Consider the following 14,827-nt stretch of genomic DNA (forward strand, 5'->3'; position numbering starts at 1 on the left):
GAGGGGAGGATGGAGCGGCTCTGCCGTGAGGAAAGGCCGGAGATTTGGGGTTGCTCGGCCCGGAGAAGGGAAGGCCCCGGGGCGGCCTCACTGTGGCCTCCCAGGACCTGAGGGGAACTCACGGCAGAGACGGGGCGAGGCTGTCACAGAGCTCGGAGTGACGGGACGGGAGGGAAGGGGTTCGGACTGAGAGAGGAGGTTTAGATTAGATACGAGCAAAAAAACCCTTCCCTGTGAGGGTGGCGAGGCGCTGGAATGGATTTGCCAGAGCAGCTGTGGCTGCGCCGACCCTGGAAGTGTCCAAACCCAGGCTGGAGCGGCCTGGTCTGGTGGAATTGTCCCTGCCCATAGCAGGGGGATGGAACGAGACGGGCTCCAAGGTCCCTTCCCACCCAAACCATTCCATAATTCCGTGTGTGTCGTGCAGGGGGATGGAGCGGTCGTGGCCCCGAAGCGGGGCGGGGAGCCCCGGTGAGATCCCGGGTGGATCCCAGGGCAGAGATCCCCGGTGGATCCCAGTGCGGTGCCCGGTCCGGTCCCGGGGCAGAGATCCCAGGTGGATCCCGGTGGATCCCAGAGCGGCCCCGGGGCAGAGATCCCCGTTGGATCCCCGATGGGACCCGGAGCGGCCCCGGGGCAGAGAACCCGGTGAGTCCCGGTGGATCCCGGTGGGTCCCGGTGGATCCCGGTGGGTCCCGTTGGGTCGCGGGGCGGGGCCGGGCCGGTCTATGCGGAGCGCGGCGCTCGGAGGCGCGAGAGTCACGGTGGCCGAGTGGTTAAGGCGTTGGACTCGAAATCCAATGGGGTTTCCCCGCACAGGTTCGAATCCTGTCCGTGACGCCCGCTCCGCATTTTTTAGCGCGGGGCCGCCCCCCCGGTCCCGGCTCCTTTAGCGGCGGCGGCAGCGGGAACTCCCCCGAAACGCTCCGGTTCCTGCTCTCAGCGGCGGCAGCGGCGGGCGGGGAGCTCCGGTACCGGCTGTTTTAACGGCGAGAACAACGGGAACGCCCCCTCCGATCCCTGCTCTTTTAGCGGTGGGAGCGAGGAGGAGCCTCCCAGCCCCGGGTCTTCTACCGGTGAGAGTGGCGGGACAGGTTTTTTCTTTTTGGGGAGCACACCTGGGGGGCTTCATGGCCACCCCCGTGGCTGGAGCCCCCCGGGACACTCATCCACACCCCCGGGGGGGGCCGTTCCCTCCCGGGTCGGTGGGAGCCCGTCAGTGACATTTATTGATCTCGGGGACCCCCCCAGGATGGGGAGGACACCCCTAAACCCACCCAGTTTTCCCCTCCGTGGTGGTGGTGGGGGTTCAGGGTGCAGTTGGAGGCCCCCAAAGCAACGATAAAGCAACCAGAACGCTGTTTATTGATCACTTCAATCCCTGCCTCCCGCCCGATCCGCTGGGACCGACACCGGAGGAGAAACGATGGTAAAAAACAACAAAACAAATGCAAATAAATTAAATTCCCAACAAGTCCCACGGGACCAGGCCAGAGGCGCCTGCCCGTGGTATTTTGAAACTCAAATAAAATGAAAAAAAAAAGGCCAAAAAAAAGGTACAAAAAATACAGAACCACAATCACAAGTGTCTGGAAAAGTAACACCAACAGTGGAGAAAGCGGAGCCAAACACGGGGCAGGAGCAGGGGAGGTGGGAGGTGCCCGAGGGGACACAGCTGCTCCCGAGGAGAGGGGCTGGGGCATGCACAGAGCAAGGGGGGCACAGAGGGGTCCCCAGGGCTGAGGACCCCCCACTCCAGGGGCTCGGCTGCGGCTGTTTGGCTCCGGGGTCAGTGACACTGGCAGTGCCCGGTTTGGGGGCACCGAGACGAGCCCCTTCCCCACCCGCAGGAGGGGAGCAGCTCCCGCCGCTGCGGGGTCAGATCAAAGCTCGGAGAGACACCGGAGAGCGAGGTGGGAAATCCAGGGGGGGTGAGAAATCCCGGGGGGAGAAGTGGCCATGGAATGAGTGAGAGCTGCCGGGCAGCAGGGCTGGTCCTGGGGTTCTGGGCTGGGTCGTGAGCCGGGATTTGGGGGACCCCCCGAGGGGTCTGGCAGTGCGTGCGGAGCCATCGCTCCTTCTGTCCAACAAAGACACGGAACGGGGAGGCAAAGGGGGGACGTGGAGGGGCTGCAGCTCCGGCCGAGCTCCACGCAGGGTTTACCAGAGGGGTTTCACCGTGTCACTGAGGAACCCAGAGGGGACAATTCCCTAAAATCCACATCGGCGACCGGGGAACGCCCGCAGTTCTGAGCGGCCTCCCCCCCCCTGCACCTTCCCCCTCCTCTCCCTCGAGGGCGTTTGTCCCCCCGGGGATCCCTCAGATCTCCTCCGGGATCCCTCAGATCTCCTCCACTCCGTGTGCAAAGATCATGACGAGCCCCGGCTCGAGCACCATGTCCTCGCCCATGTGCTGGTTCTCGCAGGCCATCACCACCACCGCCTGCTTGCCGGGGATGCGCTTGGCCACATAGTTCTCGTAGTAGCGCCGGTTCATCTGGCGCGTCTCCAGCGTGGCCAGGCCCTGCGGCCAGTTCCGCTCGTGGGCGTTCTCGATGAGCTCGTTGATGATGGACGCGGGGCAGCCGCTCTCCACCAGCGAGCGCTTGATGACGGCCTGGAGCACCGCGTCCGGCGTGGAGATCATCCCGCCCCACCGCGTCACCCGCGCCGGCTGCAGCGAGTTCACCCACCTGGGGACACGGGGGGAAGGGGGGCATTGGGGTGGGATCTCAGAATCCTCGAGGCTGGAAAAGCCCTCCAAGATCATCGAGCCCAACTGTGCCCCATCCCCACCTTGTCCCCCAGCCCAGGGCGCTGAGTGCCAGGTCCAGGCCTTCCCTGGACACCTCCAGGGGTGGGGACTCCACCACCTCCTAGACCACCCTTTCCAGGAAGAAATTCCTCCTGATGTCCCCAGACCTTCGCTGTGCCTGGATCACCCCCTCGCCCCAGGAGTCCAGCTCTGGCTCTCTGGAAGGAACTGTGGCCCCAAACCCTTGAGCCAGAGCCAGACACAGCTCAGCAGTGGGGGGGGTGCAGTCACAGAATCCCAGAATCCCTGGTTGGGGTCGGAAGGGACCTCTGGAGATCACCCAGTCCAACTCTCTTGCCAAGGCAGAGTCACCTTGAGAAGGTGACACAAGAGGGTTTGGAATGTCTCCAGAGAGGGAGACTCCACACCCTCCCCGGGCAGCTGTTCCAGTGCTCTGCCACCTTCCGTGGAAAGAAGTTCTTCCTCATGTGGAGGTGGAACTTCCTGTGTTTTAGTTTGACAACGCCTTCCACGAGGAAATCATTCCTGATTTCCAACCTGAACCTGCCTTGGGGCAGCTTGAGGCCACCTCCTCTTGTCCTGTCACTTGTTACCTGGGAGAAGAGGCCCATCCCCATCTGGCTACAATTACAGTTTCCCCCCAGATCTGGGGAATGGCTCAGTTTTGGGTGCTCTGTGCTTGGGAGTGAGCCTGGATGGGGAACACTGAACCTCCCCACCTTCCCCTCCTGTTTCCATCCCAGGCTGCTTCAATCAGCTCCACGATCCCTCCCTTCAGGGAGGGGAGAGAGGACGAGCAAGGAGCTGCCTCCTCCCAAGGAGGAAGGAATCTGGCAGCTTCCTGTTTGTGGGCAGGATGCAGGTGGAACAATAACACTCCAGACCCATTGTGTGAGCAGCTCACGTGCCACCCCCAGCACAAACTCCCCTCTTGTGAACCATTTCCTTCTCGTCAGAAGGCACTTCAGCCCCTCCCCAGTCCCCTCTGCCCAGCCCCAGACTCACTCCAGGATCTCGTTGTACTCGATGGTCTCCTCCAGGTTCTGCAGGTTGGGGTTGACGCTGCGGATCGCCCGCATGTAGGCCTTGAGCAGCTGGATATCCCGCTTCTGCCAGGGCAGGGAAAGGTGGGATTTGGGAACGGAGTCACCGCCGGGGCCCCACAGAGCCCCCCCAGAACCCCAGCCACACTCAGCCCAGGCCACTCTCCAGCCCCTTTTTTTTTTGGCATTTTGGTGTCCGGGCACCCCACGGGGACCAGGGGAACCCTGGCACAGCTGGACCCACCTGCTCGGCCAGCTGGTGCTTGTGCTCTGCCGAGGTCTTCTCCAGCTCGGCGATCCGGGTCTGCTGCTGCTGCACCACCGACCGCAGGTGCTTGATGCAGTTGTGGTTGGGCAGCTCGTCTTTGGGCATTTCCAAGCTGCCAAGAGCCAGGAGAGAACGTGGAGGCCCCACGTCAGGGGAAGCTGCACGCAGAGCACTTGGCACCGGCGTGTGAGCAGCTCCCAGAGCTGATCCAGGCGTGTGGGACCAGCTCAGACACCTCTGAGGAGTGTGGGAAGGCCCTGCTGTGCCAAACGGTCTGGGGAGAGTTCTGGGAATAAACCACCACCGCCACAGTGCCATGGGATGGGGATTTTCCTCCTCCAAAGGGATCAGGGAGCAGAACCAGACAGCCCACGGGCCCAATCCAGGTTCTGACTTCACCCAAGGAGATCCCACTATCTCCAATCCAGGTCCCTGCTTTCCAGCACCTCATTCCCCAGTCTGTCCATAGATCCAGGGCAGAATCCAGCACTTGAACTTCATATGGTTGGTGATTGCCCATGTCTCAGGTTTGCCAAGGTCTCTCTGCGGGGCCTTGAGGGAGCCAACAGCTCCTCCCCACCCCTCCTGCAGCACCACAGCCTCCAAAACCCCCCCCCGTCCCCTCCTCACCCGCATCCCTGCTCGCAGGTCACCGGGCGCTTGGGGTTGTGCTCGCAGTCGTTGAGGTGAGACATGAGGTTGTCGAGGCGCACGACGGCCGTGCAGCCGAACACGGCGTTGTCGCAGGTGATCTGCAGCTTGGACAGCATGTTCCGCATGATCCGCGGCACCGGGCGCAGGTGGGCCACGGTCACCACGCTGCGGTCCACGGGGCACGTCTGCTGCTGCGAGAACCACTGCGTGATGCAGGCATTGCAGAAGGCGTGCTCGCAGTGGGGAGCCTGGGGAGGGGCAGGAGGACACGGACACGGGTCACTCGCGGGATGGAAAAGATCTCCCAGACCAAACCCGAGCTGTGCCTGGTCCTCAAGGCTGGAAAAGATCTCCCAGACCAAACCCGAGCTGTGCCTGGTCCCCGAGGCTGGAAAGGATCTCCCAGACCGAATCCGAGCTGTGCCCGATGCCCGCCTGGTCCCCCAGCCCAGAGCACCGAGTGCCACCTCCAGGCCTTCCTCGGGCTCCTAAATTTCATCGTTTTCCCAGATTAAAACATCACTTGGCTGTGTTTACACGGCTCTTGTGGCCAAACTGCACTTGAGAGCACTCAGGACTGGGGAGGGGGAGTAGATTTTGGGAACACGGAGCTTCATCCCTGGTGTTGGTTCCTTTCCCGTGCTACCCACAACCCCTCCCAGGAGAGCTCAGGATCCAGGGACTCCATCACCTGATCCAGGCATCCACGAGCCTGGGGCTGCCACCAGAGCCTTCCAGCAGCCAAACTCAGCGCTGAGGTGGGACCTACCTGAACCGGCTCCTCCAGGACCCCGCTGCAGATGGGGCAGATAAGGTCCTCATCAACGTCCCCCTGGAAACGAGCTACATCATACCCCATCGCTCGTCACCGCTGCCAGAACCCTGCAGGGGGGACAGGGGGCTCAGGGGAGCAGCCCAGGGCACATCCCAGCCCCCTGCTTCCCAAATTCCTGCTCTCTCCCCCCCCAGCCACACCTGGAGCTCTCACCAGGTGCCCTATGAGGGGGGGAAAAGGGTCTTGGCCCCCTCTGTGTGCCCGGAGCTGCCCCAAGGCTGCTGCTTCCACCTGAAATTCCCAATCCTGACGCAATTTTCCCCTTGGTGGTGGTTGGGGTTTGGCCTGGGGGTTGTTTTGCACGGTTTATTTGGTTTGCTGAGGTGGGACACGTGCCAGGGACTGTTCCTGGTGCAGCCAGACCCTCGCCAGCCTCACACGACGGCACCAGCTCCTCCCTGGGAGGAGGGAACGTCCTGCCAAGGATGGCAGCGCCAGGTAATTCCCTTCTCCAACCCCTTCACTCCCTGCCAGGGCCGGCCTTGAGCTCTGCCCCGGCAGTTACGGGGCCCTCTGCTCCTCCTGCCCCGTTCTCACGACATCAAAGGCGGTGTCCGACCCCTGCAGCCCCATAAAGGAGTCCCCACCCCAAATCCAAACAGCAGGCAGAGACAGGAGGGGTGTGAGGGCACGGGGAGCCCTGGCCAGGCTCTGAAACCCCCGTGGCAGGGCAGCAATTCCAGCTGTGCAAACATCAGCAGGTGGCTCTGCATCCCTCCAGCTCCCGGGATGCAGCTCCAGAGCTCCGGATCCACCCGGAGGTTCGTTAACAAAACCCCTTCCCTGCCGGTCCCAGGGATCCTCTGGGAATTCCCAGGTCTGCCCAGCTCCTTCTACGTGAAATACAAGACACAGAAACCAGGCAGGGGCAGTTCCTGAGCCAGTTTGGCAGGATTTCTGTCAAACCTCCGGAATTCAAGGAAGATCTCGCTATTTCCCCGTGGATATTGATTTACACCAAAGCTTTTTGGAGCGAGACCCAGGAGCAGCCACCATTCCAGGGCTCTCTGTGCGTGGAGGGAGGACTGAACTGCTGCAGGGAGCTGTGGGGGAAGGATTGATGCCATTCCCACGGGGAAGGGAGGCTGGGAGAGGGCCCTGCCTTACCTCCCGTGGCAGAATTCCTCCCGGAGCGGCGCAGGGCTGGGCTGGCTTCACTCTGTGCAGGGCCACTCTCCCAAAGGCCCATCTTTCCCCTCGCTCCTCCACAGCCCAGAACCTTCCTCGGGGGCCCCGCGCCGGAGTCAGGACGGAGCTGATCCCGGGGAACAGAGAAGGGAGGGAGGATGAGGATGGTGAAGGAGGTGGAGGCTGCGCCCTGTCCCTCGCTCCCCTCCAGCCACGTGGGAAAGGAGCTGGAATTTCCTGAAGAGCCTTCGAGACTCTCCAAAAAACAACGGAGAACCTGTGGAGGAGCCGTGGATCGCCCGGAAGGCACCGATCCCACCGTGGGCACGGCGGGGATGAGGGGCCAGAGGCAGAGAATTCCCACTGCATCCCAACCCGCTCCTTGCCTCTGGGGATTTCTGATTTCAGTGGGAAGAACGAGGGTCCCTTCAGAGCCCCAAAGCAGCCCTGGAGAGCCCTCGTGCCCCCCCGAACACGACAATGACACGGATCCACATCCCTGTTTCCCTGTGGCCCTTGGCTTTGGGAATTCCAGCCCCATTCCCAGCTGGATCCACAGGGCAGGGACACAGACACCAGCCCGTTGGGTGATGCCTCAGCTCTGCAGTGACAAAATCCCGCTAAAAATACCAGTTTCCCCAAATGCCTCTTAAAAAAAAAACAAACATCTCCTGACACAAATCCAAGTTTTTTTTCTCCCTCGCTGCGAAAAATCGACAGAACGGGAAAAACTATTTTGGTTTGAGCTCCTGGTCATGGCAACGAGGGGAAAAACCAGCTCAGGAACAGCCTGGGTGGTGCTGCCATGGGGGTTTGGGCACCAGAACCTTCGACACCATTATTGCTGAGGCACCAGAATTGCCCTGGGGCTGCTGAATTTTGGGGCATTTTCACGTTTATCGCTTAAAATCATGGCAAAAAATGCCCTTCCTGAAAACAAGGCTTTGCTCGGGTGCTGCTTAATTCCTGCCTTCCCTCTGCTTCCCAAACGCTGCTGGGCTTCTGTGCCAGGGACCAGGGGCAGGTGTGCTCCCCACATCCCCCAGATTCCTCGGGATTGTTCCCCAAGTTCCTTTGGATTGTCCACCCACATTCCTTGGGATTGTTCCCACATTCCCTGGGACTGTCCCCCACATTCCTTGGGATTGTTCCCACATTCCTTGGGATTGTCCCTCACATTCCTCTCTCCCTCCGCCCGGCCCGTGTTCTCCCCCGCAGCCGCCCCGGTGGGTCCGGGGCCGGTTCACGCCGCTGATCCCCGCCGGGACCGGCCCCGGGGGGCGTCGTTTCGCTCCCGGTGTCCGCGCGCGGCCCCGCGAGCAAGGCCGGGGATTCTCCTCCTCCCGCCGGGACGGGGCTCCAGCGGCACCGGGACCGGCCCCGGGGCTCTCACGGCCGGGGCGGGGGGGTCACTCCCCACCACACGAACTCCCCACCAGGTCCGGCCTCCCCCAGCCCCGAGCCCCGGCGGCCCCTCCCCGGACCACCGCCCGCTCCCCCCGGTGCTACCGGGGTCGCATCGCGCCCCCCCCGCCCCGGGAGCCCCGAACGCCGCCCACGGGCCCCGCTCTCCCCAGGGGGCCTCCCTCCCGCCGCCCCACGTACCGCGGCCGCCGGACCAAGGCCTCTCGGGGGCCGTTCCGGGGCCGCTCCGGGCTCAGGGGCGGCCGCGGCTTCCACCGGGTCCCCCCCGCCCGGCCCCGCCGCGCCGGAAGTCGCCGCGCCGGAAGCGCCGCTCTGGCCCCGCGCGAGCGGCAACTCGCTGGTCGGGGCGGGGCTCCGCGGGGTGAGCCGGGCTAAGCCCCGCCCTCCACGGATCGCTATTGGTTGGAACAGCTGTACGTCACCCGCCCCGCCGCGCGCTGATTGGCTGCGCGGGGCAGTGTCCGGGGGCTGCCGGGAGCGTGCCCGGTGAGCGCGCGCGGCGGGGGCTGCGAGCGCCCCCTGGCGGCGGGGCGGGACGGAGGGCGGTGCTCCCGATCCCGCTCCTGCTCCCGGTCCCGGTGGCCCCGGAGTCTCGCTCGTGGGTAGTTCCCGTCCCCGCGGTCCTGTCTCCGGTGTCCCGGCGGCCCCGTCCCAGCGGTCTCGTCCCCCCGCGTCCCCGCACTCAGCCCCGGTGGTCCCGTTCCCGGCGGTGATGCCCCCCCCGGTGTCCCGTCCCCGCGGTCCCGCGCTCGGTGCCTCGTTCCCGCGGTCCCGTCCCCGGTGTCCCCGTAGCCCGGTGGTCCCGTCCCCGCGGTCCCCGTCCTCAGCAGCGATGCCCCCCCCCGTGTCGCGTCCCTGCTGTCCCCGGTGGTCCCGAGGCCGGTGGTCTCGTCTCCAGTGTCCCATCCCCGGTGTCCCGGTCCCATCCCCGGGTGGTCCCATCCCTGTGCTCCCCGTCCCAGCAGTGATGTCCCGGGCCCCCTCCCCGGGGGTGACACAGCCGGTGTCCCCCCGTGCCCCCCGTCCCCGGTGTCCCCCCCGTCCCCGGTGTCCCCCCATCCCCGGTACCCCCCCGTTCCTCCCGCAGGGTCCCGCCGGCACCATGAGCACCGAGACGCTGGTGAAGGACGTGAAACCGGGGCTGAAGAACCTCAACCTCATCTTCATCGTGCTGGAGACGGGTGGGTGTGAGGGCGGGGGGGTCCCCCCGGCCCCGCGTGTCCCCCCCTGACCCCGCGCGTCCCCCCCAGGCCGGGTGACGAAGACCAAGGACGGGCACGAGGTGCGAACGTGCAAAGTGGCCGACAAGACCGGCAGCATCAACATCTCGGTGTGGGACGATGTGGGGAACCTCATCCAGCCCGGGGACATCATCCGCCTCACCAAGGGGTACCGGGGGGGCTCGGGGGGGGGCGCCCGGGACCCCCGACCCTGCGGGGACCCCGCCTTGACCCCTCCTTCCTCCTCCTCCTCCTCCTCCTCCTCAGCTACGCCTCCGTCTTCAAGGGCTGCCTGACCCTCTACACGGGGCGCGGGGGGGACCTGCAGAAGATCGGCGAGTAAGGACGGGGTGGGGGGGTCCCGCCGCAGCTGGGGGGGGTTTGGGGGGCGCGGGGGGACCCCACGGCCCCTCTGTGCCCGCAGGTTCTGCATGGTGTACTCCGAGGTGCCCAACTTCAGCGAGCCCAACCCCGAGTACGTGGCGCAGCAGTCGCAGAGCAAAGGGGTGAGCTGAGGGGGGAGTCCCGGGCCGGGAGGGGGGTCCCGGGCTGGGGAGGGGGCTGGGCTGGCACTGCCAGGACCCCCTCGGCCCCCCCAGGGCAGCCCCCTGGCTCTGCAGCACGCAGGGGTCTCCATCTCCTCCTCCACAGGCCCAGAACGAGAGCGCCGGTGCCTCTGCCCCACAGACCGCCCAGGGCCCCCCCGCAGCCCCCCCCAGGTAGGTCACGCAGCCCCCTCCCCACCCTGGGGCCGCAGAATCCCCTCCCACCCCGTGAGACCCCCGGGCTCGGCTCCACCGTTCCCTGCCGGTTCTCTCGCAGCCCCCGACAGCCAGAACGGGAACGGGCTGAGCCCGGGGGGCCCCGCGCACCCCCCCAGCGCCCCCGCGCACCCCCCGAGCGGCCGCATCACCCGCAGCCAGCCCGGGCACCCCGGACCCGCCTCCGGTCCCGTCAGCAACGGCAAAGAGACGCGAAGGAGCAGCAAGAGATAACGGGGGGGACCCTCCCCCGGACCCTCCTCCCTCCAGCCCCGCCGCGGTCGGGAACGGCGGGGGGGGCCCGGCCCCACAGCCCCGCGCAGCCCCCCGGGGGCTCGGAGGGGGTGCCCGGGCCCCGCTGCCCCCCACTCGTGTGCCTCGGGGGGTGTCCCGGAGCCCCCCCGTGCTCGGGGGTCCCGGGCGGGCCGGGGCTGAGCGGTGCCCGGGGGTCCGCGGCCCCCCCGCCCTGTGCCCCCCACCCGCGGCACCCGCGACCCTCGGGGTGCGCGTCAATAAAGGTCGAGCTGTGCCCACGCCTCGCCCGCTCCTGCCCCGCACTGGGGGGGGACCCGGACCCCCCTCCCCGCCCTCAGGGCCCTCCCCGCGGCCCCTCCCGGCACCGGGAGCAGCTCCGGGGTGACCCTTGGCCCCCCCCGGGTCGGGCGCGGCAGACGCGGGACGGGGACGGGGACGGACAGGGCCGCGTCCCCCCCGGCCCCAACACCGCTCAGGTGGGCACGGGTGGGCACGGGAGGGGCCCGGGGGGGGGACGCGGGCGATGCCAGCGCCGCACCCGGGGGGGGGGGGGGGCGCCGGGGGGGGGGGGGGGGGGGGCGGGGGGCCCCCCGGGGGGGGGCCGGGGGGGGGGGGCCGGGGGGGGGGCGGGGGCCCCCGGGGGGGCGGGGGGGGGGGTGGGGGGGGCGCTGGCTCCCGGGATTTTCCATCCTGGCCCGGCCCCACGTGGGAGAGGACGGCGGCCATCCCTCCCTCCCTCCGTCCCTCCGTCCCTCCGTCCCTCCATCCCTCCGTCCCATCATCCCATCCCCACGTGCGCCTGTCCCGCGCCCCTGCTGGGAAGGGGGGAGCCGGTTTGGGGGATGTGGGGCTGGGGGTGATGGGGTGGGGGGGTGAGGAGGGAGCCGGGGGGTGCCGAGGGCTTTTATCTCCCGCCTGGTGAAACATTAACTCCCTCACAAAACCGGCCCCCGTTGCAAAACCTCCCCTCGAGGACGAGGGTCACCATGTGCCCCCCACCACAGCACCGTCCCCACCGCCCCCCTCTCCCACCTCGGGAGCCCTCGGGGGGGCACAGGGGCAGCCCCCCTCGCCCCGGCCCCGCTGCCCGGGGTGTCCCTGAGCCCTGGGGTGGGACACGTGGCCCGGGAGTGACCCTGGGGCCGCCTGTCGCTTTCCCTGCGGGCGGACGGACGGACGGACGGACGGGTGGCAGGAAAGTGCAGCCGGGGGCCACCTGGGGGGACCACCCCACGTCCCGGGAGGTGCCCACGGGCAGGGGGGCTGCGCCCACCACATCTCCCACCACCCTCACCCCGTTGTCCCCCTCCTCCCCCAGCTCTGCCGCCCCCCGGATCCGGCCCCATGGGCCCCCCCCGGGCTCCTCCTGGGGCTCCTCCTGGGGCTCCTCCTGGCCCTGGGGGTCGGGGGGACGCCGGAGCCGCCGGGGCCGCTGCCCGAGGAGCAGGAGCACGGGTATTACCTGCAGCAGCTCTTCGGGCAGTACGGGGCCAACGGGACGCTGCCCTTCGAGGGGCTGGCGAGGCTCCTGGGCAGCCTCGGGCTGGGCCGAGTCCAGGTGGTGCAGATCCAGCACGAGGAGCTGGGCCACGGCCACGTCAGTCACCTGGACCTGCTCGAGGTGCAGGAGGAGAAGCACCGGCACCGGCACCCGGCCTGGGAGCACGGCGGGGACGCGGCTCCCCCGGCCACCGACCGACCCCACAGGTACCTGATCCCCCCCCCACAGCCCCCGGGAGGGCTGCCCCACACCCCGGTGGGACGGGGGGCTCATCACCCCGGTGTCCCGCAGCCCCCCGGTGTCCCGCAGCCCCCCGCCCTCCCGGACGCAGAGCTGGGCGAAGCCGGTGCCCACCGATCCCCCCGGGGCTGGGGACCCCCCCCGGCGGTACCAGCCCACCCTCAGCCTGCTGGGGAGGGTCCTGGGCTTGGAGCACTCCAGCGCCGACCACCCGCACGATGATGTGAGTGGGGCGGGGGGGGTCACACCGTCCCATGAGTGGAGTGGGGGGGTCACACCGTCCCGCTCCGCCGCCGCATTCCGGGAGCCTCCGGGGCCCCCCGGCTGCTCCTGGTTCCCCCGGGACCCCCCGGCCGCGCTCACGGCAGCCCCCCCCTGGTCCTGCAGTGCCTCAACGTGACCCAGCTGCTGGTGAACTTCGGGCTGGACTCGGCGTCGCAGCTGACGCCGGAGCAGTTCACCCTCCTGTGCCCGGCCCTGCTCTACCAGATCGACAGCCGTGTCTGCATCCAGCACAGCGATGAGGTGACGCTGCCTCCCCCGGGGGGGGGGCCTGTGGCCAGGTAACCCCAACCCGGGGTAACCCCTCCCAGGCCCCCGGCCCCGGGTTGTCTGTCCCCAGGTCCCCCGGAGCCTCTCACCCCATTGCTGCATCCCCACGTGCCCCAGGGTCTGATCCCTGTGCCCCCCATCTCTGCAGCCCCGTCCCTGGTTCCTCGAGCATCTGGTCCCCCTGTCCCCTGTCCCCTGTCCCTGCTCCCTGAGCCCCTGCTCTCCCATCAGATGGACCCCGTGGACCCTCTCCGTGCATTCCCATCCCTGGCTCCTCCACCATCGGCTTCCCAGGTCCCCATCCCTGGATCCCTCCAACCCCACCCCTACAATGACCGTCCCTCCGACCCCAAGTGCCCCCCCCTCACGATCCCCATCCCCAGATTCCCATCACCCCCACAATCCTGGTCCTGGGGTCCCCATTCCTGAGCTCCCCATCCCTGCCTCCCCGGGGTCCCCATCCCGCATCCCCAAGGACCACCTCCCATCCCCACACCCCCTCTCCCCGTGCCCCCCTGCTCCGGCCGTGCCCCCTGACCCTCCCCACAGCTCTGGGCTGGGCTCTCCTGGCCGTGGCCTCCGTCAGCCTCCCGTCGGCCCTGGCCGTCGTCCTGGTCCCGCTGCTGAGCCGCGGCTTCTTCCGCTCCCTCCTGGCCTTCCTGGTGGCCCTGGCCGTGGGGACCCTCTGTGGGGACGCCCTGCTCCACCTCTGGCCCCACGTAGGTACCCTCGCGGAGGGGAGGTGGCACCCTGGGGGACACCGGGGTGTCCGGGTGCCCTGACCCGCCGGGTCACCCGTGTCCAGGCCCAGGGAGGGCACCAGGAGACGTCGTCGGGGCCGGGGCCCGCGGTGCTGCAGGGGCTGGCGGTGCTGGGGGGGCATCTACCTGCTCTTCCTGCTGGAGCTGCTCCTGGGGATGCTGCGGCGCAGGCGGGAGGCCACGGTGAGAGCCACGGGCACGGGGTGGGAGCCACGGGCACGGGGTGGGAGCCACGGGCACGGGGTGGGCGACGGGGCTGCCACCGGGTCTGGCTTTGTGCCCGACGCCTCGGTTCTTTCACAGGGACACCCCCACGGAGAGACCCCCACGGGGGTCCTGGCACCGTCACGAGGAGGTACGACCCCCCCCTTGTGCCCCTCAGTGCCCCACGGTACCCACAGCCCCCAGCCCCGGCACCCACCGTGTGCCCGTCCCGCCGCAGGGGCCGAGCTGAGACACCTCAGGGCACCAGACACGGACCCGGAGCTGGAGCTGAGGCCCCACGGACCCCCCCGTGAACCTCCCCACGGACACTCCCACGGCCCCGCGCTGCCCCTCGGCCCCGGGGCCACCGACATGGTGTGGATGGTGCTGCTGGGGGACGGGATCCACAACCTGACGGACGGGCTGGCCATCGGTGAGGGGGCAGAGCTGGGCACGGGCACGGAGCTGGATGTGGGCACAGAGGGAGGGCGGCTGCCCAGGGACAGGGGGCAGGGGGTGCACAGGGACAGGGGACAAGGGGTGCAGAGTGCACCAGGGACAGGAGGACAGGGAGGGCACAGGGACAGGGGGCAGGGGGTGCACAGGGCACAGGGTCCCTGCAGGTCTGGGGTGAAGGACCCTCTTCCCGCAGGTGCCGCCTTCTCCCACAGCCTCTCCAGCGGGCTCAGCACCGCGCTGGCCGTGCTCTGCCACGAGCTGCCCCACGAGCTGGGTAAGTGCTGCTCCCCCTGCCCCGGCCGTGGCAGCCCCTCAGCTCCCCCCAACCCACCCACCCACCCCTCAGCTCCCCCCCAACCCACCCACCCACCCACCTGCCCGCAGGTGACCTGGCGGTGCTGCTTCGGGCTGGCACCGCCCCCCGCTCCGTCCTGCTCCTCAACCTGCTCTCGGCCCTGCTCTCCTGCCTGGGGGTGGTCGTGGGGGTGGCCCTGGGGCACAGCGGGACCCCCCTCACCCCCTGGGTCCTCACCGGCACCGCCGGCATCTTCCTCTACGTGGCCCTGGCCGACATGGTAAGGGGTGTCTGGGGATGTCCGGGGGTGTCCGGGGGTGTCCCGGGATGTCCGGGGGTGTCCGGGGGTGTCCAGGGTGTCCGGGGGTGTCCCAGGGTGTCCGGGGTGTCCGGGGGTGTCCAGGGGTGTCCAGGGGTGTCCGGGGTGTCCCAGGGTGTCCGGGGTGTCCC

At 68.1% G+C, this 14,827-nt stretch overlaps 3 protein-coding genes and 1 non-coding gene across 4 annotated transcripts in view; 3 read left to right on the forward strand and 1 right to left on the reverse strand.

Moving 5' to 3' along the window:
• Positions 1 to 758: 758 nt before the first annotated feature.
• TRNAS-CGA lies at positions 759 to 840 on the forward strand. Its single transcript has one exon. It is a non-coding gene; the product is annotated as a tRNA-Ser (tRNA).
• Positions 841 to 1,342: 502 nt separating this feature from the next.
• On the reverse strand, positions 1,343 to 8,358 carry LOC113962789 (E3 ubiquitin-protein ligase NRDP1). Its single transcript, XM_027673558.1, has 7 exons — positions 8,310 to 8,358; positions 6,684 to 6,831; positions 5,511 to 5,623; positions 4,718 to 4,989; positions 4,064 to 4,199; positions 3,782 to 3,885; positions 1,343 to 2,693 (listed from the first exon to the last, which is right to left on the reverse strand). Exons 3-7 carry the CDS (start codon positions 5,598 to 5,600, stop codon positions 2,342 to 2,344), a joined length of 954 nt encoding a protein of 317 aa, XP_027529359.1. The 5' UTR covers positions 5,601 to 5,623; positions 6,684 to 6,831; positions 8,310 to 8,358; the 3' UTR covers positions 1,343 to 2,341.
• A 250-nt stretch (positions 8,359 to 8,608) lies between these two features.
• On the forward strand, positions 8,609 to 10,344 carry LOC113962787 (SOSS complex subunit B1-like). Its single transcript, XM_027673556.1, has 7 exons — positions 8,609 to 8,727; positions 9,217 to 9,310; positions 9,380 to 9,518; positions 9,617 to 9,688; positions 9,774 to 9,855; positions 10,001 to 10,064; positions 10,169 to 10,344. Exons 2-7 carry the CDS (start codon positions 9,232 to 9,234, stop codon positions 10,342 to 10,344), a joined length of 612 nt encoding a protein of 203 aa, XP_027529357.1. The 5' UTR covers positions 8,609 to 8,727; positions 9,217 to 9,231.
• Positions 10,345 to 11,351: 1,007 nt separating this feature from the next.
• LOC113962786 (zinc transporter ZIP5-like) overlaps positions 11,352 to 14,827 on the forward strand; it is a 4,277-nt gene continuing 801 nt past the window's right edge. Inside the window, exons 1-11 of the mRNA XM_027673555.1 lie at positions 11,352 to 11,609; positions 11,684 to 12,072; positions 12,176 to 12,329; positions 12,494 to 12,669; positions 12,890 to 13,011; positions 13,208 to 13,400; positions 13,464 to 13,602; positions 13,723 to 13,774; positions 13,862 to 14,056; positions 14,276 to 14,356; positions 14,467 to 14,657. Coding sequence (XP_027529356.1) covers positions 11,352 to 11,609; positions 11,684 to 12,072; positions 12,176 to 12,329; positions 12,494 to 12,669; positions 12,890 to 13,011; positions 13,208 to 13,400; positions 13,464 to 13,602; positions 13,723 to 13,774; positions 13,862 to 14,056; positions 14,276 to 14,356; positions 14,467 to 14,657 — 1,950 coding nt within the window. The remainder of the gene's footprint in view (positions 11,610 to 11,683; positions 12,073 to 12,175; positions 12,330 to 12,493; positions 12,670 to 12,889; positions 13,012 to 13,207; positions 13,401 to 13,463; positions 13,603 to 13,722; positions 13,775 to 13,861; positions 14,057 to 14,275; positions 14,357 to 14,466; positions 14,658 to 14,827) is intronic.

This window comes from Neopelma chrysocephalum, unplaced genomic scaffold (genome assembly GCF_003984885.1).
Source record: "Neopelma chrysocephalum unplaced genomic scaffold, ASM398488v2 Primary Assembly neopelma1_185162, whole genome shotgun sequence".
NCBI lineage: Eukaryota > Metazoa > Chordata > Aves > Passeriformes > Pipridae > Neopelma > Neopelma chrysocephalum.

Bases quoted from the DNA above. Each gene is read 5' to 3' on its own strand.
- LOC113962789 (XM_027673558.1), bottom strand. From the start codon at position 5,600: ATGGGGTATGATGTAGCTCGTTTCCAGGGGGACGTTGATGAGGACCTT. The intron at 4,200-4,717 runs GTGAGGAGGGGA...GGCTCTTGGCAG, and splicing joins ACCTGCGAGCAGGGATGCGG to CTTGGAAATGCCCAAAGACG. The intron at 2,694-3,781 runs GTGAGTCTGGGG...CCGTGTCCCCAG, and splicing joins GAGTACAACGAGATCCTGGA to GTGGGTGAACTCGCTGCAGC.
- LOC113962787 (XM_027673556.1), top strand. From the start codon at position 9,232: ATGAGCACCGAGACGCTGGTGAAGGACGTGAAACCGGGGCTGAAGAAC. The intron at 9,519-9,616 runs GTACCGGGGGGG...CCTCCTCCTCAG, and splicing joins ATCATCCGCCTCACCAAGGG to CTACGCCTCCGTCTTCAAGG. The intron at 9,856-10,000 runs GTGAGCTGAGGG...CCTCCTCCACAG, and splicing joins AGCAGTCGCAGAGCAAAGGG to GCCCAGAACGAGAGCGCCGG.